At 45.8% G+C, this 25,481-nt stretch overlaps 1 protein-coding gene across 1 annotated transcript; it reads right to left on the bottom strand.

Annotated features, from left to right (window-relative positions):
- Positions 1 to 20,884: 20,884 nt before the first annotated feature.
- On the bottom strand, positions 20,885 to 21,848 carry LOC123045639 (PLAT domain-containing protein 3). Its single transcript, XM_044468781.1, has 2 exons — positions 21,706 to 21,848; positions 20,885 to 21,617 (listed from the first exon to the last, which is right to left on the bottom strand). Exons 1-2 carry the CDS (start codon positions 21,745 to 21,747, stop codon positions 21,102 to 21,104), a joined length of 558 nt encoding a protein of 185 aa, XP_044324716.1. The 5' UTR covers positions 21,748 to 21,848; the 3' UTR covers positions 20,885 to 21,101.
- Positions 21,849 to 25,481: the final 3,633 nt, after the last annotated feature.

The raw sequence follows: 25,481 nt of genomic DNA, 5'->3' as shown, positions 1-25,481 counted from the left end.
ATCAGCCCTCCCGAGAGAGATTAGGGCTTGGCAGCAGCTCCGTATCGTAAAACGTGATAAAACTTTCTCTCTGGTTTTTTCCTCCGCGAAACGGAATATATAGAGTTGGAGTTGAGGTCGGTGGAGCATCAGGGGGGCCACGAGACAGGGGGCGCGCCCAGGGGGAGGGGTGTGCCCCCCACCCTCGTGGACAGGGTGTGGGCCCCTGGCCTTGATTCTTTCACCAATATTTTTTATATTTTCCAAAAGTTATCTCCGTGGATTTTCAGGTCATTCTAAGAACTTTTGTTTTCTGCACAATAAACAACACCATGGCAGTTCTGCTGAAAACAGCATCAGTCCGGGTTAGTTTCATTCAAATCATGCAAGTTAGAGTCCAAAACAAGGGCAAAAGTGTTTGGAAAAGTAGATACGTCGGAGACGTATCAACCGCGGAGAGTGCCGCTATATAGTTGTTCTGTTAAAGAATAGATGGCCTTCAGCTTTAATAGCATGTCTTGGCAAGGGCTGGCACTTCTGGCGCCTGTTACAGACAAGAGTTGCCGGCGGGTTATAACTACACACACACATACGAGAAGAACGACGAGTTAACAAATTGGATTGACATATTATGCTTACCGAAGATGGCGATTGTCATTTGCATAATGTGTTGTTTTAAGCCGGATAACTCTTCAGTCACCGGCTTAAGTGCAGCTTCAACATCTTTGGCCCTTTTCGCCAGCGCTGCCTTGTCAGTTTCCCAGACGCCTCTCTCAGCGTCAAAATTTGCCTTCAACTTTTCAATTGCTTCTAACGAGGCCTTCAACTCATACTTGTCCTTTGATGTTTCTTACTACTGCAACTTCATATTTTCCTGAATCGCTCACTTGCGACTCCTTCATGCTCAATTCTGCCTGAAATACAATGATGAAGGGATAGTTACAAAGCAAGGATTAACTATTGGTGTTGTTATTCAGTTAAAGTCCCAAGCATACTACAAGTACTCTACTTGGCACTTGGGGGCTAATGGGGGTTAATTCATTTTTGAAGTCCCCGACTCAACTTGTCAGTTTAAGCCGGCCCTTGGGGGCTACTAAAGGAAATATTTCCTTATATCATGATAAATGTTTATTATTCATGCTAGAATTGTATTAACCGAAAACTTAGTACATGTGTGAATACATAGACAAAACAAAGTGTCCCTAGTATGCCTCTACTTGACTAGCTCGTTAATCAAAGATGGTTATGTTTCCTGACCATAGACATGTGTTGTCATTTGATGAACGAGATCACATCATTAGAGAATGATGTGATGGATAAGACCCATCCGTTAGCTTAGCATAATGATAGTTAAGTTTTATTGCTATTTGCTTTCTTCATGACTTATACATGTTCCTCTAACTATGAGATTATGCAACTCCCGAATACCAGAGGAACACCTTGTGTGCTATCAAACGTCACAACGTAACTGGGTGATTATAAAGATGCTATACAAGTGTCTCCGAAGGTGTTTGTTGGGTTGGCATAGATTGAGATTAGGATTTGTCACTCCGTGTATCGGAGAGGTATCTCTGGGCCCTCTCGGTAATACTCATCACTGTAAGCCTTGCAAGCAATGTGACTAATGAGCTAGTTGCGGCATGAAGCATTACGGAACGAGTAAAGAGACTTGTCGGTAATGAGGTTGAACTAGGTATGAAGATACCAACGATCGAATCTCGGGCAAGTAACATACTGATGACAAAGGGAACAACGTATGTTGTTGTGCGGTTTGACCGATAAAGATCTTCGTAGAATATGTAGGAGCCAATATGAGCATCCAGGTTCCGCTATTGGTTATTGATCGGAGATGTGTCTCGATCATGTCTACGTAGTTCTGGAACCCGTAGGGTCCGCATGCTTAACGTTTGATGATGCTTTCTATTATGAGTTATGTGTTTTTGATTACCGAAGTATGTTCGGAGTCCCGGATGAGATCCCGGACATGACGAGGAGTCTCGAAATGGTTGAGACATAAATATTGATATATTGGAAGGTTATGTTCGGACACCGGAAATGTTTCGGAAGAGTTCGGACATTTTTTGGAGTACCGGGAGGTTACCGGACCCCCCCCCCCCCGGGGAAGTAGTGGGCCTCAATGGGCTTTCGTGGAAAGGAGAGGAGAGCTGCAGGGTGGCCGCACGCCCCCCATGGCAGGTCCGAATTGGACTAGGGAGGGGGCGGCACCCCCCCCCCCCCTCTTTCCTTCTCCCTCTCCTACTCCTTCCCTCTCTCCCCTCTTGGAAAAAGGAAGGGGACAACAACTAGGATTGGGAATCTTAGTTGGACTCCCCCTATAGGTGCGCCCTTCCTGGCCGTCGGCCTCCTCCCTCCCTGCTTTATATACGGGGGCATGGGGGCACCCCAAATCACAATAGACAATGTCTTAGCCATGTGTGGTGCCCCCCTCCACCGTTTACTACTCCGATAGTATCATCGTTGTGCTTAGGCGAAGCCCTGCACGGATCACATCATCAACACCGTCACCACGCCGTCATGCTGATGAAACTCTCCCACGACCCTCTATTGGATCAAGAGTTCGAGGGACGTCATCGAGCTGAACGTGTGCTGAACTCGGAGGTGCCATACGTTTGGTACTTGGATCGGTTGGATCGTGAAGACATTCCACTACATCAACCGCGTTAACTAACGCTTCCGCTTTTGGTCTACGAGGGTACGTGGACACACTCTCCCCCTGTCGTTGCTATGCATCCCCTAGATAGACCTTGCGTGATTGTAGGAATTTTTTTAAATTGCATGCTACGTCCCCAATAGTAGCATCTGAGCCAGGTCTATGCATAGATGATATGCACGAGTAGAACACAAAGAGTTGTGGGTGATAATAGTCATAATGCTTACCACCAACGTCTTAATTTGATTCAGTGGGATTGTTGGATGAAGCGTCCCGAAGCGACATTACATGACCGCGTTCATGAGACTGGTTCTACCGACGTGCTTTGCACACAGGTGGCTAGCGGGTGTCTGTTTCTCCAACTTTAGTTGAATCGAGTTCGACTACGGTCCTTGTTGAAGGTTAAAATAGCACACTTGACGAAAAATCGTTGTGGTTTTGATGCATATGTAAGAATGGTTCTTGCTAGAAGCCCGTAGCAGCCATGTAAAACTTGCAACAACAAAGTAGAGGACTTCTAACTTGTTTTTGCAGGCTTGTTGTGATGAGATATGGTCAAGACATGATGTGATATAAATTGTTGTATGAGATGATCATGTTTTGTAACAAAGTTATCGGCAACTGGCAGGAGGCATATGGTTGTCGCTTTATTGTATGAAATGCAATCGCCATGTAATTGCTTTACTTTATCACTAAGCGGTAGCGATAGTCGTAGAAGCAATAGTCGGCGAGACGACAACGATGCTACGATGGAGATCAAGGTGTCAAGCCAGTGACGATGGAGATCATGACGATGCTTTGGAGATGCAGATCAAAGGCACAAGATGATGATGGCCATATCATGTCACATATTTTGATTGCATGTGATGTTTATCTTTTATGCATCTTATTTTTCTTAGTACGGAGGTAGCATTATAAGAAGATCCCTCACTAAATTTCAAGGTATAAGTGTTCACCCTGAGTATGCATCATTGCTACAGTTCTTCATGCCGAGACACCACATGATGATCGGGTGTGATAAGCTCTATGTTCACATACAATGGGTGCAAGCCAGTTTTGCACGCGCAAAATACTCGGGTTAAATTTGACGAGCCTAGCATATGCAAATATGGCCTCGGAACACTGGAGACCGAAAGGTCGAGCGTGAATCATATAGTAGATATGATCAACATAGAGATGTTCACCATTGAAAACTACTCCATCTCACATGATGATCGGACATGGTTTAGTTGATATGGATCACATGATCATTTAGATGACTAAGTGGGAGTTCTTAAGTAATATGATTAATTGAACTATAATTTATCATGAACTTAGTCCTGATAGTATTTTGCAAATTATGTTGTAGATCAATAGCTTGTGTTGTAGCTTCCCAATGTTTTTTATATGTTCCTAGAGAAAACTAAGTTGAAAGATGATAGTAGCAATGATGCGGACTGGATCCGTGATTTGAGGTTTATCCTCATTGTTGCACAGAAGAATTATGTCCTTGATGCACCGCAAGGTGATAGAACTATTGCAGGAGCAGATGCAGACATTATGAATGTTTGGCTAACTCAATATGATGACTGCTTGATAGTTTAGTACACCATGCTTTACGGCTTATAACCGGGACTTTCAAAAACGTTTTGAACACCACGGAGCATAGGATATGTTACAAAGAGCTAAAATTGGTATTTCAGACTCATGCCCGTGTCGAGAGGTATGAGACCTATGACAAGTACTTCGCCTAAAAGATGGAGGAGAATTGCTCAGCTAGTGAGCATGTGCTTAGAATGTCTGGGTACTACAATCGCTTGAATCAAGTGGGAGTTAATCTTCCAGATAAGATAAGTGATTGACAGAGTTCTCTAGTCACCATCCCCAAGTTACTGGAACTTCGTGATGAACTATAGTATGCAAGGGATGATGAAAATGATTCCCGAGCTCTTCGTGATGCTGAAATTGACGAAGGTAGAAATCAAGAAAGAGCATCAAGTGTTGATGATTAACAAGACCACTAGTTTCAAGAAAATGGCAAAGGGAAAGAAAGGGAACTTCAAGTAGAATGGCAAGCAAGTTGTCACTCCCAGGAAAAAGCCCAAAGCTAGACCCAAGCCTGAAACTGAGTGCTTCTACTGCAAAGGAAATGGTCACTAGAAGTGGAACTGCCCCAAACATTTGGCGGATAAGAACGATGGCAAAGTGAACAAAGGTATATTTGATGTAAAGGTTATTGATGTGTACCTTTCTAGTGTTCATAGTAGCCCCTGGGTATTTGATACTTGTTTGGTTGCTAAGATTAGTAACTCGAAACATGAGTTACAGAATAAACAGAGACTAGTTGGGTGACGATGTGTGTTGGAAGTGGTTCCGAGATTCATACGAACATCATCGCACACTCCTTATACTTTCGGGATTAGTGTTGAACCTAAATAAATGTTATTTGGTGTTTGCGTTGATCATGAATATGATTAGATCATGTTTATTGCAATACGGTTATTCATTTAAGACAAAGGATAATTGTTATTCTATTTACATGAATAAAACCTTCTATGGTCATACACCCAATGTTGATGGTTTATTGAATCTCGATCGTAATGATACACATATTCATAATATTGATGCCAAAGGATAATTGTTATTCTGTTTACATGAATAAAACCTTCTATGGTCATACACCCAATGCTGACGGTTTATTGAATCTCGATCGTAATGATACACATATTCATAATAATGATGCCAAAAGATGCAAAGTTGATAATGATAGTGCAACTTATTTGTGGCACTGCCGTTTGGGTCATATCAGTGTAAAGCGCATGAAGAAACTCCATAAAGATGGACTGTTGGAATCACTTGATTATGAATCATTTGATACTTGTGAACCGTGCCTTATGGGTAAGATGACTAAAACTCTATTCTCCGGAACAATGGAACGAACTAATGACTTATTGGAAATAATACATACCAATGTATGCAGACCAATGAATGTTGAGGCTCGGGGCAGGTATCGTTATTTTCTGACCTTCACAGATGATTTGAGCAGATATGGGTATATCTACTTAATGAAACACAAGTCTAAAACATTTGAAAAGTTCAAAGAATTTCATAGTGAAGTGGAGAATCATCGTAACTAGAAAATAAAGTTTCTACGATCTGATCGTGGAGGAGAATATTTGAGTTACGAGTTTGGCCTTCATTTAAAACAATGTGGAATAGTTTCACAGCTCACGCCACCTGGAACAGCACAACGTAATGGTGTGTCCGAACGTCATAACCGCACTTTATTGGATATGGTGCGATCTATGATGTCTCTTACCGATTTACCACTATTGTTTTGGGGTTATGCATTAGAGACAACTGCATTCACTTTAACAAGGCACCATCTAAATCCGTTGAGACGACACCATATGAACTGTGGTTTGGTAAGAAACCCAAGCTATCATTTCTTAAATTTTGGGGCTGCGATGCTTATGTGAAAAAGCTTCAACCTGATAAGCTCGAACCCAAATCATAGAAATGCGTCTTCATAGGATACCCAAAGGAAACTGTTGGGTACACCTTCTATCACAGATCCAAAGGCAAGATATTCATTGCTAAGAATGGATCCTTTCTAGAGAAGGAGTTTCTCTCGAAAGAAGTGAGTGTGAGGAAAGTAGAACTTGATGAGGTAATTGTACCTTCTCCCGAATTGGAATGTAGTTTATCACAGAAATCAGTTCCAGTGATTCCTACACCAATTAGTGAGGAAGCTAATGATGATGATCATGAAACTTTGGATCAAGTTACTACTGAACCTCGTAGGTCAACCAGAGTATGATCCGCACCAGAGTGGTATGGTAATCCTATTTTGGAAGTCATGTTACTAGACCATGATGAACCTATGAACTATGAGGAAGCGATGATGAGCCTAGATTCCGCGAAATGGCTTGAGGTCATGAAATCTGAGATGGGATCCATGTATGAGAACAAAATGTGGACTTTGGTGGACTTGCCCGATGATCGGCAAACCATAGAAAATAAATGGATCTTCAAGAGGAAGACGGACCCTGATGGTAGTGTTACTATCTACAAATCTCGACTAGTCGCAAAAGGGTTTCGACAAGTTCAAGGTGTTGATTACAATGAGATTTCCTCAACCGTAGCGATGCTTAAGCCTGTCCGAATCATGTTAGCAATTGCCATATTTTATGAAATATGGTAAATGGATGTCAAAATTGTATTCTTTAAATGGATATATCTAAGGAGAGTTCTATATGATGCAACAAGAAGGTTTTGGCAATCCTAAATGTGCTAACAAAGTGTGCAAGCTCCAGCGATCCATCTGTGGACTGGTGCAAGCATCTCGGAGTTGGAATATACACTTTGATAATGTGATCAAAGCATATGGTTTTATACAGACTTTTGGAGAAGCCTATATTTACAAGAAAGTGAGTGGGAGCACTACAGACTTTCTGATAAGTATATGTGATTGACATATTGTTGATCAAAAATAATGTAGAATTTTCTGGAAAGCATAAAGGAGAGTTTGAAAGGAGATTTTCAAAGAAAGACCTCAGTGAAGCTGCTTACATATTGGGCATCAAGATCTATAGAGATAGATCAAGATGCTTGATAAGATTTTTCAATGAGTACATAACTTGACAAGTTTTTGAAAGAGTTCAAAATGGATCAGTCAAAGAAGGAGTTCTTGTCTATATTACAAGGTGTAAAGTTGAGTAAGACTCAAAGCCCGACCACAACAGAAGATAGAAAGAGAATGAAAGTCATTCCCTATGCCTCAGTCATAGGCTCTATAAAGTATGTTATGCTGTGTACCAGACCTATTGTGTACCTTATCATGAGTTTGGCAAGGGGGTACGATAGTAATCCAGGAGTGAATCACTGGACAATGGTCAAAGTTATCCGAAGAGGACTAAGGAAGTATTTCTCAGTTATGGAGGTGATAAAGAGTTCATGTAAAGAGTTACGTCGATGTAAGCTTTACACCGATCTAGATGACTCTAAGTCTCAATCTAGATACATATTGAAAATGGGAGCAATTAGCTAGAGTAGCTCCATGCAGAGCATTGTAGACATACAACATTTGCAAAATACATACGGCTCTGAATGTGACAGACCCGTTGACTAAACTTCTCTCATGAGCAAAACATGATCACACCTTAGTACTCTTTGGCTGTTAATCACATAGCGATGTGAACTAGATTATTGACTCTAGTAAACCCTTTGGGTATTGGTCACATGGCGATGTGAACTATGGGTGTTAATCACATACAGATGTGAACTATTGGTGTTAAATCACATGGCGATGTGAACTAAATTATTGACTCAAGCGCAAGTGGGAGACTGAAGGAAATATGCCCTAGAGGCAATAATAAAGTTGTTATTTATATTTCCTTATATCATGATAAATGTTTATTATTCATGCTAGAATTGTATTAACCGGAAACTTAGTACATGTGTGAATACATAGACAAAACAAAGTGTCCCTAGTATGCCTCTACTTGACTAGCTCGTTAATCAAAGATGGTTACGTTTCCTGACCATAGACATGTGTTGTCATTTGATGAATCGGATCAAATCATTAGAGAATGATGTGATGGACAAGACCCATCCGTTAGCTTAGCATAATGATCGTTAAGTTTTATTGCTATTGCTTTCTTCATGACTTATACATGTTCCTCTGACTATGAGATTATGCAACTCCCGAATACTGGAGGAACACCTTGTGTGCTATCAAATGTCACAATGTAACTAGGTGATTATAAAGATGCTCTACATGTGTCTCCGAAGGTGTTTGTTGGGTTGGCATAGATCGAGATTAGGATTTGTCACTCCATGTATCGGAGAGGTATCTCTAGGCCCTCTCGATAATAATCATCACTATAAGCCTTGCAAGCAATGTGACTAATAAGTTAGTTGCAGGATGAAGCATTACAGAATGAGTAAAGAGACTTGCCGGTAACGAGATTGAACTAGGTATGAAGATACCGACGATCGAATCTCGGTCAAGTAACATACCGATGACAAAGGGAACAACGTATGTTGTTGTGCGGTTTGACCGATAAAGATCTTCGTAGAATATGTAGGAGCCAATATGAGCATCCAGGTTTCGCTATTGGTTAGTGATCAGAGATGTGTCTTGATCATGTCTACATAGTTCTCGAACCCGTAGGGTTCGCATGCTTAACGTTCGATGACACTTTGTATTATGAGTTATGTGTTTTTGATGACCGAAGTATGTTCGGAGTCATAGATGAGATCACGGACATGACGAGGAGTCTCAAAATGGTCGAGACATAAAATTGATATATTAGACGGTTATGTTCGGACACCGAAAAGGTTTCAGAAGAGTCGGACATTTTTAAGAGTACCGAGAGGTTACCGAACACCCCCCCCCCCCTGGGGGGGCAGTAGTGGGCCTTAATGGGCTTTAGTGGAAAGGAGAGGAGGGCCACAGGGTGCCCGCCCCCCCCATGGCAGGTAATAATTGGACTAGGGAGGGGTGGCGCCCCCCTCTTTCCTTCTCCCTCTCCTACTCCTTCGCTCTCTACCCTCTTGGAAAAAGGAAAGGGACTCCAACTAGGATTGGGAATCCTAGTTGGACTCCCCCTATAGGCGCACCCCTCCTGGCCGCCGGCCTCCTCCCTCCCTCCTTTATATATGGGGGCATGGGGGCACCCCAAAGCACAACAGACAATGTCTTAGCTGTGTGCGGTGCCCCCTCCACCGTTTACTCCTCCGATAGTATCATCGTACTGTTTAGACGAAGCCCTGCAGGGATCACATCATCAACACCGTCACCATGCCATCGTGCTGATGAAACTCTCCCTCGACCCTCTGCTGTATCAAGAGTTCGAGGGACGTCATCGAGCTGAACGTGTTCTGAACTCGGAGGTGTCGTACGTTCGGTACTTGGATCGGTTGGACCGTGAAGACGTCGACTACATCAACCGCGTTAACTAACGCTTCCGCTTTTGTTCTACGAGGGTACGTGGACACACTCTCCCCCTGTCATTGCTATGCATCTCCTAGATAGATCTGGCGTGATCGTAGGAATTTTTTTTAAATTGCATGCTACATCCCTAGCAGCTACATGTTTGGATTTCTTACATGACTGTAAGTCTCAGATCAACTTGTCAGTTTAAACCGGCCCTTGGGGGCTACATGTTTGGATCTTAGAAATAATTGTGAGTATGCATCATTTTGTTGAAACTGCACAAGGTTCTTTCAAGTTTAATATTTGAAGACCTGGCTCATCTTTATAAGATAAGCCGGCCCTGAGAGGCTATGGTTTGGAAATTTTCATAAAGTCTCAAGCATAGTCAATTTTTTCTTATACTTAAGACTTGGCGGCTATATAAGTACATATGGAAAGGGGTTAGTATCATACCTCACAGCTCTCCTTCATGAGATTCACTAAGCTGGCTTCTAAATCATGGCTAGTGTGAAGGCGGCCCAGATACCCTGTGTGGATGTCGCTTGCACTAAAGGTAGCATAGCTTTCCAAATCCAGCTTTGCCTTGTCGTCCCATGTTTGGCTAACACAGTAGAAGCCCCTGGTGCAATGTAAGTCGTCCTAGTAATGGTCACATCACTCGAGTCCTTGTTAAAAAGATTTTCTTCAGCCGGCTTTGGAGTTGGTGACTTAGGGCTCGGCGGGTCATGATTGGCTGCCGGGTTAAGGTCCACATCCATTTTCTCAGGGATGGTGGCATCAACTCATGGTGGCGGTTCATTAGGGCGTGTTTGGTTCCAGTTTGGAATAGTAGTCACATTGCATACCCTTCCCAACCCAGCCTGGTTGAGGAAAAACAGGCCCTAATACGCCATACGCAACTTGTTTGGTTGCCTGCATCCCTAGTCCCTGCATTAGGTAATACCCAAGTGCACTTTGTTTGGTTGGTTGCATTGGCCCTAGGGGCACATGAACACGGCGTTTGGTTGCATACGGCGTACATGTTGTGCTTACCTTGTACCCTAGTTGGTGAGCTTACCCACAATGATCACAGCTAGCACACCAACGCCACAACACAGCAATGGTGACGAACTAGGCGAAGATGATGAAGTTCTTCAGCTTCAGGCCGAACTGACGATCCACCTTAGCAGCTTCCACTTTGACAGCTCCAACCTTGGCACTGTCGACACTGCTGCCTTCGTGCTTTCGCACCCAGGCGGAGTAAGCTTGTTCTGCTGCTGGCCTAGTCTTGAACCTTCTATAGTTGAAGTTGCTATACGATGCCACTTGTGTATTGGCTTCTTCCCATGAACTATAAACCATTGGAACCTCACCAATGAACACGGCATACCACTTGCCCTAGCAATGAACAAGAGGAAGAGTTGAAGCAGCAAATCAATGGAGCACAAGTAGCAAGCAAAGTAGCACAGAAACAACAATGGATCAGAAGAGAAGTAAAGCATGCATGATCATACGGCATAGCAAGTTCAACCTAGCACTACCTTGGTGTTAACCTACCACCACATCCAAAAGAGGGTATCTTCCTACCACCGCAAGTTCACCATCAGTGTAAGGGTTAGTATATACCACCTCACCAAAATATACAGACCAACAAATAGTTTTTGAGCCCTAGCTACACAAAATGTACGTCGTCATCATCATCGTCGTCGTCGTCGCCACCGCCATCACCGTCGGGGATCATGCACGCTCACAGGCAGCACTACTCTAGTAGTAGTGCTTGCCCAGCCAGCTCCTGAGCCACAGCACCCTGTGAGCGTCGGCCATCGCAACGAACCCAACACCCTGGGCCTTGTTGTCAAGCAGGTGGCTGAGAGCTCCCATGAGAGCCTCGTCGATGAATCCACCCTGGGTCATGACAGCGCCATACATGTCAGGGTGGACGTCGAGGGGCTTGCACTCCCTGATGGTTGTTGCCACCTCCTTCACCGCCTTAGTCATGCTGCAAAAGACATTGATCTCCTCCTTCATCAGGCCTCCTCTCTTCCTCTTCCTATCATGGTTGGGGTCAAATGGCTTGTTGAAGGGCTTTGCAGCGGGCTTGTCAGGGCCATCAAGGACCTCGACGTCCGGTGTCCCAGGGAAATCTGGCATGGGAGAACCAAGAGGCTCACCCGAGCCCATGGCATGCTTCCCAGTGCCAGTCCGAAGGAGAAGATGTGCTGCATCTGGTTGTAGTTCTGGATGGGTGTGTTGAGGAACTCAGTGTCCCTTGGGTGGTCCTAAGAATGAAACACATGTGTTGTTAGTTGCGATTAGGAGTAGGTAATGGTGGACAGTATGAAAAGGAAGAGGGTTGTGAGCTAACCGCGACATGGCCGGCGTAGTGCTCTGCCTCCAGAACTATGGAGCAAGTGTTCTCATCCCATGAGGCGCCACTAAGGTCTCTCAGCTTGGACACTTGGATCCATCGACTTCTCCACTTCCTCAGGTGGTTGTACACCTGGGTGGCAGACACCTCTTGCCCACAGAACTCGAACACCTGCTTTGCAACGGTGTTCAAGTGCACCTCCTTGAAGCCCTTGTCAGTCCTAACTCCACTAGAGATGAGCTCACACATCTTGTTCAGCACGAACGTGGACATGAACGGCTGCCACTTCATGTTGCTCGACCTACCATCCTTCTTTGCCTTTGCTGCTGCTAGCTTGATTGCAGTGGCAACAGCAGCAGCAGTAGGAGTTGGCTCAATGAGCACTACTGGCACATAGTGGGAATCAGACTCGAACACCTCTGAATCCGGTGCCATCTCGGACATAGGCTGCGAGTCCTCGACAAACGATGGAGCAAACTGGTTGTCGGACATGACAATGGCCTGACTAAGATCTTGCGTCTGCGTGGTCATGTCCTACAATCGTAGCACGCATTGACAGTGAGCATAGCACACAACATACCGGACAATCCATGAAAGCAGGAGCATACATGTACATGGTTCATCACTATCATAGCAAGCACATGCTTCATCATTATCATACTAAGCATACCAGACAATCTATGAGCAGAAACATACATCTACAACAAACACATGCTACAAATGGACCACCAATAGCTACAATCACAGATCTAAGCATGATTCAACACAAGCACAAGGTTCAACTTCAAACTCTACTACTAATCTAGCCTACCACATGCTTGAACATCTAGCCCTACCACAAATTGCAACCGCAACATAGCAACCAACCATATCAGCTCACAGATCAGACCACTAATCAACCATGCATCTAGATCAAACCCTAGCTGCAGCTCAGATCTAGCTAGAAGGAATAGAGAGAAAGGAGGTGAGCCGAAATCCTCCCGCCGATTTTTCGGCGATGCGGGCTGCACAGTGAATGCAAGTAACCAAACGGGCCAAATTCTTCCCACTCGGGCCAGGCTGGTCCTGATGCGGGCAACTAAACACGCCCTAAGTTTCGTGCGATGCGGGCTGCACAGTGAATGTAGGAAACCAAACGGGCCAAATTCTTCCCGCTCGGGCCAGGCTGGGCCTGATGCGGGCAACCAAACACGCCCTAATGGGATCGTCTAGGTCTTGAGTATGGGCCTCAGAGATGTCGGTAGACTGTTTCTCTGGCTCAGTAGTTTTAGGATCTTTATAGGACCCGCCAAGCTTCTGCTTCTTATTATCTTTTACCACTCTTCTGCAATAAAGATACAAAGTATATGAGGATGACATGACAAATCATAAATAGACAAATAGAAGCACTTATCCTTGGGCAACTTTGAAGACGGGCATCTGGGTTCCAGAAGAGTCGCCAGACGACGAATGTGTCTTCTGATAATTTGAGTTAGAAGGAGTGAGAGGCTGATGTATGAAGGCGGCTAAGGGATAAACAGAGTCTAAATGTTGGGCTCCTTGCTTCATGTTGCTGCTTCTTCAAAAGAAAGTTGGGGTCCAAGTAAGCTAGAGGATGAGAAACTTTCACCTTTCGGATGACCCGCCGAGTTTTTTGTCTTGCCAAGGGTTCTTAGTCGGAGGATATAGGGATTACCTCTGCTGCATCAGCATGACTTGTTTCTGCGTCGCCCTGAGAAGAGTCGGCGTCAATAAGTTGCATAAAAAGACGACCAAGGGAGTCAAGTTCTACCTCGGACTCATCATCAAGTTTGAGAAAATCTTCAGCAGTAGATTTCTTGGGACGACCCGGGCCTCGAGTTGTTGTTTTAGGCTTCTTGGTTGGAGCGGCAGCAGGTAATTTCTTCTTCCAAAAAGGGGAGTTGGCCTGTTTAAGCATAGACAAGAAAAGTAAGGAATGTAATATACAGCAGATAAGCAAAAGGGAAAATGGTGTAAGGTACTTACAGCCGGAGGCGGATTGAGCTTGCAGAAAGGGTTCAATCCCACTTTGCGGTAGTTATCTATGGGCTCGTCGAGCACTGATTTTACTACATCATTAACATCCCTGTCACTCAAAGATGTCTGATTGAAATGCCGCGGATCTTGGGTATCTCTGGTGTATTCACACATTAAGCCGTCGTGCTGGCTCAAAGGTTATTGTTCTCCAAGCAACCCAGCAGTGCGTTAGGTCTACTGCAGTTAAGCCATTGGCCACCAACGCTCTTATTTTTTTAGAAGGTAGGGGCATATTCAACGCGCTCAGCAGCGGTTAATAAATATGGAAGTTTGCTGTAGGTGTTGAGCCGGAAGGGGCGAAAACCCGGTAAACGATTTTCATTAGCCGGAGAAGTATCTCTGCAATAGAACCAAGTGAGGTTCCAATCCTTGGGGTGACTAGGTAGCTTGGCTTCAGGAAAAATATGTATCTTCGTCGCTAAATAGAGCTAGGTCCATTAGTCATCTCAGTTTGATGATTGAGATAAAAAATATTCTCTGAAGAGATCAACAGTAGGCTCTTCTCCAAGGTACACTTTGCAGAATACTTAAAAAATACATAAATTGGAGACAGAGTTGGGGCCAATGTCTTGAGGATGAAGTTGATAAAAGTTCAGAGCGTCACAAAAAAACTTTGACCCGGGCAGAGAGAAACCACGAAGAAGGTGGTCTACAAAGATCACGATTTCGCCTTCTTGAGGTTCTGGAGTTGTTTCAGAGCTGGGGATTTGCCAACGTATGACCTCTTTGGATGGTAAAATTCCCATGTCTACATACTCCTGTAATGCGGAGACTTGGGAGTCGACCCAATCGCAAGAAGTGGGAGTCCTAGTCATTGCTGGCAGAATAAAGGTATGACAGGTTAAAGTCATGGTGTTGAACTACTTAATAATTATAAAATTCATGTTTAAGTCGGCCATTTCCTGGTGGATTATGAGATCATGATCAAGTTGATAAATATGAGTCGGCCAACATTGTCGATGGGTCATACAAGGTTCTGGACTTTTGGACAATGCATTATGATTAAGCTGGCTAAGTTTTGGCGGGTCATAGAGATTGTTATTTAAGCCGCTCAGACGATGAATGGTGGGTCAGTTGACTATCAAATCAAGATGATTGAATCTTACTAATTATGGAGCAAACATGTTTCATAGGTTTGCAACTATATTTACGGATCTACAACAGTTCAGAAAAGGTGAATAATTGCTAAACCTAAAACATGACAGTGGAAGAACACGCGAGCAAGGATTGAATCTCAGGAAAAAGGGATGCATCTATGATAATGGGCGGATAATAAGACTATCGCCGCAGGATTTCATTGTCGTTTTGGCTTGAACTAAGCAGCCTGGTAGATGAACTATGATGAACTTGCACAAATACGATGAACTCCGACGAACCCTATGAACAGAATCAGTCTAATGTGGATCCAGGTCAAAGAAAGAGCTTTACGTGGATGCTTGACTGAAGAGCAGGGGTGCACCACCGTTGTCTGGTCTGGTCAGGTTGATGCAGTGGCCTGTGTTGAAGTCGCTGGTGAGGAACGGTGGCGGTGGAGCTCTGGTCATGGTGGCAGCGCGAGGAAGATGAAGAAGCAAGAGGGATGGGGGTAAAAGTGAAAAATGTACCCCCTCGTACCCACTTATAAGGAAAAAAGTGAAACAGTAAACGGCAGGCGCGGAAATCAAGGAGGCATCATCATTATCTTAACAGCGGAGGCGCCTTGATTCTCGAAATGGCTGATTTATGCAAAGATCTGTTATGATATCATGGGATTGTTCTGAAATTAATGACATGATGTCACCGTTCGTCATGGCGGGTTATGAAAGTTTCTTAGTTTAAATATTGAAGGAGTTTAAGAGATTCGCCAACAAAAGGATGAAGATTGATATGAACAGGTTCAAATCAATCTGGGGCCTAATGTTGGGGATATAGCCCCGTGGTGTGACCCGCCTAGGAGGGGCCGGGTTACACAGTTGGTGACTCATAGCAAAGGACCCAAAGGGGCCCAAGAAGAAAAGACAATATGGCGGCGGCTCATGGGCATGCCTATTGAAGGCCCAAGACCCTGAGGCGACTCAAGACTCGAAGGTATGAGCCGCTCGATGATGACTTGCTCTATAAGGCAAGGAAATTAGAACCAGAGTCGGTTACGTTTGTGTGACCCGACCTGGACTCTTGTAAGCCGTCGGACCTCGACCTGTGCATATAAAGGCAAGACCTGGCGGCGGGTGAACTCAAGAAACAACTGATTGATAGCTAGGTCAAGCGTAATCACTCCCCTGTAATCGAAACTCAAGCAATGCAACTAGAAGCAGGACGTAGGCTTTTACCTCGTTGTGAGGGGCCGAACCTGGGTAAACTCTTGTGTCCTTTGTCCCGCTCAACCCCTTCGAGCTAACCTACGTTGCGATGGCTCCACACCTAAGTCCATTCACAAGGGCATCTGCCATGTTAAATCCACGACAGAATTGGCGGTGGTACCTAGTGCAAGCATCCTCAAAGCAGCAGTGTGTTTCTGCTTAGCAGAGAAGGAGAGTTGTGTGCAACAATTCCCGGTGAGCTTGAAGTAGGAATCATGTGCCTCCACTCCCTTTACCAGTCGCAACAACAAGGGTTTGCGCATATAAAAGCGTCAATGAGACCATGTAGTAGGGAATGTTGGTCCAGGTTGGAAGTAGTCCTTATAGAGCAACCCTACTCCAACGACCCTATCTCGGTTCAAAAACTCTTCTCCCTTTGATCAAGCCCTTGAAGTTCAGAATGTGCTCCACCTTGTTGTCCATTTCCTCCTGGATGCTCACGATCATCGACATCTTCATCCGACTCTGACGAATCGAAGAACTCCTTTTGCATTAACGTATCAACTCTGAGTTTTCGTACTCCTCATCCGATGACTATCTGAATCCATCATTTTCCTACAAAAGAATGAGACAAAACTGCTCAGACAATTTGTCGGACACATAAAGGGCAAGGCGCACACCAGGAATAGCCGGGCTTACTGCGACGGCGTCCGGGGCGGCGACGGGGTTCGGTGCAAAGGGGTGGCCGGGGAGTAGGTTTGTGGCGTGGTGGTGGCGCCGAGGGATCGGGACAACGACAGAGCTAGGGTGGTGACGGAGCTAGGGGAGGGTCCGGGCAGATGAGGGAGAAGAGATAAGAGGCAATGTCTCGTCTGACAAGATTTGGGGAGGAGGGCGAGAATTTGGTGCAATTTGTGAGGGGTCCTATCTGTCGGATCCGACGTAGCGGACGCTCCCAAGCGCATCCGGGTCTCCTCATATCCACCCCAAATTTGAGCCGGATATGAGGGTTGCCGGTCAGCCTGGACGTATAGAGCCAGTTTAAAGAGCCCGATTGGGTCATGTTTTTATGACCGGTCACTGACCGGACATCTGTCCGAACTTATACAAGGGTTTGAGAAGACCGGTTATAGATGCTCTTAGTTTTCTTTTGCGAGTGCCAGATATATTATGGATTGGGATACTCTGCAATAGCATAGCATGCAGTACCGTTATTGTCATCTGGATTCGGCTTCACGGGTTGTGATCCTCTGAAAACATACTGTGCAGTACAGCTACTGTTATGTTGATCCAACTCCACGTGTCATTGGTAATACTGCCCCGCACTGTACATTACTGCAGAAGATCTCTCAGCCCGAAGTAGATACGGCGAGTACCATTCTGCCGACACGGCGTAAATCTCTACTCTTATAAAAAGTACAATTGGTGATGATGGTGTGCCTGCCATCTAGCAATTTCGGCCGTCCGATCGACATCTAACGCATCGAAAGCGATCTTGGCTACTTTAGCAAAAAGACACACGTCAGTCTTCTTCTTCCGGACCGATCCAGATGACCAGATCCATCCACATCCACCTTCCTCCAGCCAGCCAAATCTGGCGCGATGGCTGTTGCCGCCGCCGGCGCCATCTGCCCCCAATGCCTCGCATGCTTCCTCTCCAACGCAGGAGCCACCACCACCACAATCTCCCCTCCACGGCCTCCTTTCCCATCTCGGATGCTGCCAACCACAAGTACGGTGCCAACGTCGTCGGTTCCTCAACGCCTCCCATGCCTCCTCCTCACCGTCTCCTCCAGTCCCCTCCCCCATCTCCTTTGATGCCACCCGCTACAAGTGCGTCGACGGCTGCGCGCTGCTAATCCACGGCGGCGGTGCCATCAAATACTACCGATTCCCCTAGCCGTCGGCCATCCCTGCCACCCCGGCGAGCTCCAACCCCCGCCATCTCGACCTCCGTTGTCGACTGCGAATGTAGTGGCGCCGACAGCGTCCTCGCTGGCGCCATGTCCGAATTTGCACTGTCCCGTCCTAGCTCCTGTGCTCGTCAGCAAGTGAAGCGGCCGGAGATTTGGGCCAACATTGACGACCGAGACAGGGCCATGCCGAGCTGCGAACCAGCAACGAGGAGGCTCCTCCGGCGCTCGCGGCAATGGCGGCATACACGACGCGAGGCGAGCGACGTCGCGGGCGGCCAGCCGTGAGCGGCGTACACGGCGAGTCGGCTCCCCTGGCACTCGAGACAACGGCAGCGTACACAGCGGTTGGTGGCGCTCACTATCACTGCCGACCTGCAGCGTGTCATAGGAAGCTAGCACCACCGCGTTCGCTCGCGTGCACCATCGGCGGCGTCGACGCATGCGTCCAGGAGACCAAAAGTCCCGGCCGCGTGAGCTGCAGGTGGATAGCAGGAGCGAGAGCTGCAGGCTGGTGTTCTGCGGCGTCAAGATGGGAGCATACACGATGGCGCGGACGGTGCCCAGCATGCTCGTGCTGCGCGTGCACTTGCCCATAAATATAGACATTCAGATTTACTCACATTCAGATAGACAATTAGACATTAGCTGCTACGTGTGCACTCGCCCATATTTCAAATTGAGATAGACATTCAGATGTACTGTATCTTGACATTCAGATCTCAATTTGTTCAGATACACATTAGCGTGGCAAGTTCAGATTATCTTGAGCCCGAAAGATTGATATTCAGAAGTCGATTTGTTCAGTTTACCTGAACTATGGCAAGTTGTTTTGGTCGACAGCAGTCACTGTAGTTCTTTGGTTTGTGTTGTGTGCAGTTCGGCTGCAGGAAAGGTCGGGACTTGCGCACACCATAGACATGGTCGTCGGTCATGGACTCAGCGCGCGGTCGGACGAGGGTGGTCGGCGTCGTCATGGACTCAGAGCGCACGGTCGGACGAGGGTGGTCGGTGGTAGAAGCTCCGAGCTGTGCTTGGGGCGACGAATATGGTGGGCGGAGGAGAACTAACTTTTTAGTGCCCTATTATAGAGCAGTTGTTGGATACGACACTTGCGCGTGCCCAAGAAAATCAGTTTTGATACGGAAATCCATTGATGCTCCTGGGAGCGCGCGCTCCTGCACGCGAAAAATATATTTCAAAGTGTGGAAAAATTTCAAACAAAAATTTGGCAGATACATCTCGACCTTATATGTGTGCGCGCCAAATTTTGCAGAAAACCGACTTTTTTTGTACCTTGTGTAAAAAAGACAAAAAGATGTCTTGTGAAAAGATTTTTTAACACCAGACAAAAGGATGTATAATATCGAGCAGTACGCGCCAAGTTTTTTTGGATTTTTTTTGACATTTTAAGATATGTTTAAAACACATTTAAAAAAGCATGAGCGCCCGCTCCCATGTGCCAAAACGCCACTCTCATTTTCATCCCCAATTTTTATCATACCAATAAGTTTGTTCCTGCATGTGTTGAATCATGATTTGGATTCTCCTACAGACTTGATTCTTTTTTATTACCAATAAGTTCGTTACTTTGTTTTATGTGTATAATAATATTCCTGATGCCCAAGATTGTACTTTTCTCCTTCATATTCAAGTTACTCAAAAATAAATATCATGGCCCTGGATTTGGTTGCAGTCGAAGCATAACTGATTCATCTCTGCCTATATCCCAACTTTGGCTGTCAACGCCAATCACCTTGATTCATATATACTAGCCTGAGTTGTGAAATCCTTGTCTCCTTTGGACAAATAGCCTAGAAATTCTCAAAAGAAAAGCCCTTGATCATGTGGAACCTTACTTCAAAAACCATGGATTTGATCTAATATAAGCTTATTCCTTGATTTTCCATCGAGGTTCCTCATGTTGTGCATACATGAAGGATGTCGGGCCGCTCATATGCCTTCTTCAGCGCGCCGTCATCCTCTCCTCCTCTACCCAACATCGATGACATTTCGGTGTTGAGAAGAAAGTATTTCATCGCATATGTGGATGTTGCTTGATTCCTTGGGTTCTAGATCTCCTTGGGGAAAAGTAGGTGAAGGCCTTTGCAAAGATGTAGATTAATCGGGCATGATAACCCTTTGCTTATTCCTCGGTTTATTTTGATCCTAGGCACTAGAAGGATTTCCTTTTCGCCATTACCCTGCTCTGCTAGGGGTTAGAAGCGTTTACTTTTAGGTTGGCACGGTTTGCTCTGCACCATTGAAAATCCTAATAAGTGTATGCATGTAGCCAATTTTCACACGCTTCTGTTTGGCAAATGTAGCAACAACACATCATGTACTCCTATGTCTTGGCATATAAATGCGAGAAAAAACTCAGGCAAACCCTACTGAATTAATGTCAGTGACCCATGTTCATCTAATTGGTTTGCACTCTTCTGTATGGGCATTGTTTAGCCTGGACGAAAGGGTTTATCATTTGGAAACATTATGTTTGACTTTGCTCGTTGTATACCTATCAACAATATAACATCACTTGATCAATGTCTCATACTTTTTTTTACCGTTTTGTAGCAACATAGACTCCTCACTATAAACAATGTTTCACCTGATCTCTGATCTTTGTGCTTCCGTAGCGTAGCACGGGCATCTTGCTAGTAGTGTAGACAAAAACACAGGATCAACATAGACCCGGATGATAAGTAGACGTATACACCGAGAGCTAATGAACTGACATTGACAGGTAACAAACAACTCCTCCTCAATTTGACTCCAACCAGATCGTTCCAGAACCAGATCGTTCCAGAACACAACGAACGCTGGCTTTATTTCCGGCGTGTCAAGAGGCCGGCCAAAACTAATCGCGCGCATCGATCAATCGTATCATGCTTTACAACAATATATATATCGCTCGGGGTGCAGTTCACGCTATGCCGCGGCGCGTGCATAGACTTCACAGAGCGATGCTGGCCCTGACCTCCTGGCCCTTGGCGGCCTGCTTGTCGCCGCAGTTGTCGACGGCGGTGTAGAGGCGGTAGGGGGAGGCGTCGGTGGCGAGCCACTGCTCGACGGTGAAGAGCTGCTGCGCGCAGCCCATGTGGGGCCCCGTGGCCGTGACCTCGACATAGTTGCAGTACCAGCCGTGGTGCGCGCCGGCGCCGTCGGAGGTGACGTTCGCCCAGCACGGCGCGCGCTCCATGCAGGGCCCGCGGCCGCTGAAGATGTCGAGATTGCCGCGCTCGTAGTAGTCGTGGCCGGCGCCCATCATCCCGCCCCACTGCTCCAGGTCGGCGATCCGGACGCCCGTGCCGTCCGAGCCCAGCAGCGTCACGCCGATTGCCGAGTCCGTCCCGCCCTTCCAGATCGACCCCGTCCGCACGTACACCGTGTACACGCACTGTTGCTCCGGATCCGATAAGAGGCCGCCGGCGCCCGCGACCGCGATCGCTCTCTCCGACGACGCGTACGCCTGATTAACCAAGCCACGCACGGACGGATGCGATACATGGCGTGAGAAATGATATGGAGATCCAACAAGTAGAAGGGGTAGAGCTTACCGCGGCAAAAAAGGAGACGAGGAGAAGGCAGAAGAGCTTCATGGCCGGCGACTTTCGATCCGGAAGTGAGCGATTGGGAACGACAAGGCGTGGCGCTATAAAGGGAATCGAGGGTGGACCCACTGGACAGTGACACTTTTGGGGAAGTAGCTGGGAGAGATTTTTTTTTGTGGCAGGAGAATCCAATGTGGCATATTCTCCGAGCTTATATACATTTGTAATTGTAACATATAGAAGTGTCTGAGAAAACATGTACAGGTCTGACAAGATCCGGAACCTGCACGATACACTGCTACGACCACGTGAATCACGTAGAGGCCGAGACAGATTCGGATCCAATCTGGACAGGTAAATCGAGTTTATTTTCTTTTTGAGAAATACGTACAGCGAGTGATGCTCGCTGTATGCGCGTAAGAGGGATGGAGCTGGGCTGGAGTGGTGGCAACTGGCAAGCCAGGCATCGAGAAATTCAGATGTTTTTTTTTCTTGGCCGTACCAAGTCAATATTGTTTTATCTGGAAGACACGTTTGAGGATAAGGTTTTCAATGGCTGATGTGTGGATTATATACGTGTATTACGTGTTTTGGAGTAGTTGGACAGGACGGTGACACTAGGCAGGTATCACCATGTCACACGGCGAAGAAGTGTCGGCTGGCAGCGCATTCATTAAGCAGTTGCGCGGAGTAAACGAAGACATCACCTAGTAGGTGTCCACGGTGTCCAAGTGAATATAACATTTTAGAAGATACTTAATATTTTCTTTTTTATCTATTTTGATGACAAGTATTTTTGGATGGAAGAAATATATTTTTAGGAATCATTATAACCATACTATAACAGAATACAATGGCCCTAAAAAACATAAAACAATGCAGATACAGGAGTGACCTACTCCTTACCATGATGTCGGAAAGGGCCAATGCAGGAACATAATACGGGAATAGACTATGCGACTAAAACATCATTTAGCATTCCTAAATGCTAAAAAGCAAGTGGATACTGGTTGTCACGTTCCAGCACACACCTTTTATCACCGCCCGATCTCGTCGGCCCGTGCGCGATCGAGCTCAGGTTTTCCCTGGTCGGGGCGGACGGTTCGGCCTCCCCGCGACAAGTATTCACCTGGGAGGGCCCACCACTACCCACACGTCCTGTCCGTTGGCGTCGTGTTCGAAACTGCCCAGAGCCACCGCCCCAATCCCCCCAATCCGCCCCCAATCCTCTTCCCATTCTCTCCCTCCCTCCTCGACGCCATTTCTCTCCCCCTGTTCTTCGCGAGTTCAACCGTGGCCCCCAAGCCCCCGACAGCTGCCAGAGAGCGGAGGGCGTGCGCGGCGGCGGTGTTTGAGCGGCAGAGCTACGCGAGTGTGCATAGGTGCGCGCGGCCCCCGCAGATTAAGGCGGAACGGGTTCAATCTCGTCGCGTCCATGGCAAAAGGGGTGCGCGGTGAAGGTCGCCGACGGCGCTGCGTGTCCGGTGGCCTAGTATTCTGGAATCCTGAGGTATGCACAAATCGCCACCGTTCTCTCTGCTTTCTGCGTGTCCTCGATGTTGCGGAGGGTTGGGATTTGGTTGGGCTTCATGCGAGGAGGGAGGTGGATGTAATCACGCTCCCATAGATCGTAGTGGTTTTGCTTCACGTTTCATGGCAGGGACGAATCGTGGAGCCTCGTGGTGGGGAACCATGGGGTCATGCCGTGAGGGATTGGCGGTGTGCTGTCTGGTCTGAGATGGGCATTTGCTTTGGCAGATGTTTGTGAACTTTGTTTAGGATTTTTTGAGGAGTTGCTTCGATTTTTTGTAGGAGTTGCCTGATTGAGGCTATATGAGTTGGCGAAATTAGAGTTGTTTGAAGATTCAGACTGCACTGCAGGGTTTTGTTGAAGACCTTGATGGCTTGATGCTTTCACCTGTCAATTTGTAGTGTCAATTATTCTCTCTGTATGTGAGCATTGCACATGACCATGATGCTTTCACCTTTGACTGATTTTGTGTAGGAGTTGCCTGATTGAGGCTATATGAGTTGGCGAAATTAGAGCTGTTTTGAACTACTAGTCATGGGGGCGTTCACCGAGTTGCTTTGATATTGTATACAAGTTGCCTGTTCAACGTTGATTAAGTTGCTAAAAAAATTTTAGAGCTGTCTGATCTACCTGTACTTGGGTTGTTCACCGAGTTGCTTCGACATTGTGCATGGGTTGCTTGATTGAGGCTACATGAGTTGCCAAAATGGTTGTAGCGATGTCCGATCTACTAGTACTAGTGTGTTCCTCGAGTTGCTCAGATTTCTTTTATCAAAGGAGTTTGCTTAGTTCAGATTTCATTGAATAATTAACTTGATAGTGTCGATAGCGGTCCCCATTTGCAAGACATATGCTAAAGTATCAGACTACAACAGACCACTTCACGGAATACTTGCTTTTGTTTAGCCTTGTGTTTGGCACCACACATGGTGCTTCCTGAACCGTGTCTTCCCGTTATACTCATGATAACAATTTGTAATGGTGTTTGACAAGTGTCTTTGTTTCTTTGTTTTCTGCATGTATCTCTTATGAACATCCATTATTCTGTTGTATTTTTCCATCACAATTTTCTAAACTGCAAAATTGCCAATTGGACCTACAAAAGTATGAACATCATGTATAAGAGGATTAAAAGCTTTTAAGATGCCCAGACTTTCTTAATCTGTAAGATGCCTGATCAATGTTGGTGTAATTTGCTGAAACTTACAAATTGTTGGGGCAGCATTCGAAATAGAATTTGTTGGACTTGTTTTTCTAGATTTTTGTCTGGCCCATTTTTTTTCTAGGATGCTAGAGGTTATTTTTCTCAGTAACTTGCCAGAAATCAGCATACAAGCTGTGCGTTAGTCTGAACCAAAGTTGCCTAATCAGTAGTTGTGTAATTTATAGAGTTTCCTTATCAAGTTTGTGTTGCTTTAATGATTCATCAGCGAGTTCTAGGAAATGTCTTTTTTCATGTTTTGTAAGAAACCTACAGTGTTACAAGTAGTGAAGTCCATTTTTCGTTAGCAACCTGAAAATACTGTATTATGTGTTTGCAGTGTCGAAAATGTCTGAGGCAAGGAACGAAAGTGATGGTCAAGATTTACAAGCAAACCAAGAGGGTGTACGAGGAACAGAGGTAAGAGCTTTGAGCGTGGCACGGTGGAGCGTCTGTGCTGTTTGCCATGTTCGAGTTTCGTGACTTTTTTCAATGCGAAACAGATGAACACATTTTTCCCCAATGCAGGCACACTCATTACAGCAACATGATCCAACTATGATTGGCTACAAGCGTAGGCGCACTAAAGGAATAATTTGTCGTGGGAATCGCCCGTCAGACATAGATAGCAATGCAAGTGCACAAGATGATGATTCAGAAGGCACAGATGTCACTCAGGAGGATGAATCAAAGCCAAAATGCTGAAAAACATGCGGAAATGAGGTATCCATGCATCATGAATCGTAGTTTTCAGGTTCCATTTTTTTTCAAGGCTGTATTGATTTTGTGCACTCTTTTTAGAAGTTGCGTGATGAATGCGTTATTTTTAGTAATTCTAAGTATGGTTTTTGGTTGTTAAATCGTGCGTAAGCAAGGCCACTAGCAGTATTGAGCATGTTGAAGTTATAAGAACAAATGATGATATTCTGTATAGGACAAACATCGCATCATCATGGAAAACAATTTTGATACTTGCTAATTTCTGTCACACAGAGTTTAACTTAGCCCATTTTTTCTTGCTTGTAGGGTCGCGGGAACAGCGCATCACCA

Source organism: Triticum aestivum, chromosome 2B (genome assembly GCF_018294505.1).
Source record: "Triticum aestivum cultivar Chinese Spring chromosome 2B, IWGSC CS RefSeq v2.1, whole genome shotgun sequence".
NCBI classification, from domain to species: domain Eukaryota; kingdom Viridiplantae; phylum Streptophyta; class Magnoliopsida; order Poales; family Poaceae; genus Triticum; species Triticum aestivum.
Note: the sequence above shows the minus strand (reverse complement) of the source record. Positions and strands in the feature narration are given on the sequence as shown.

What these genes read in the sequence shown, in the direction of transcription:
- LOC123045639 (XM_044468781.1), bottom strand. Translation starts at nt 21,747, where the DNA reads ATGAAGCTCTTCTGCCTTCTCCTCGTCTCCTTTTTTGCCGCG. An exon ending in TCGTCTCCTTTTTTGCCGCG is followed by an intron (nt 21,618 to 21,705) that starts GTAAGCTCTACC and finishes TTGGTTAATCAG; the next exon opens with GCGTACGCGTCGTCGGAGAG.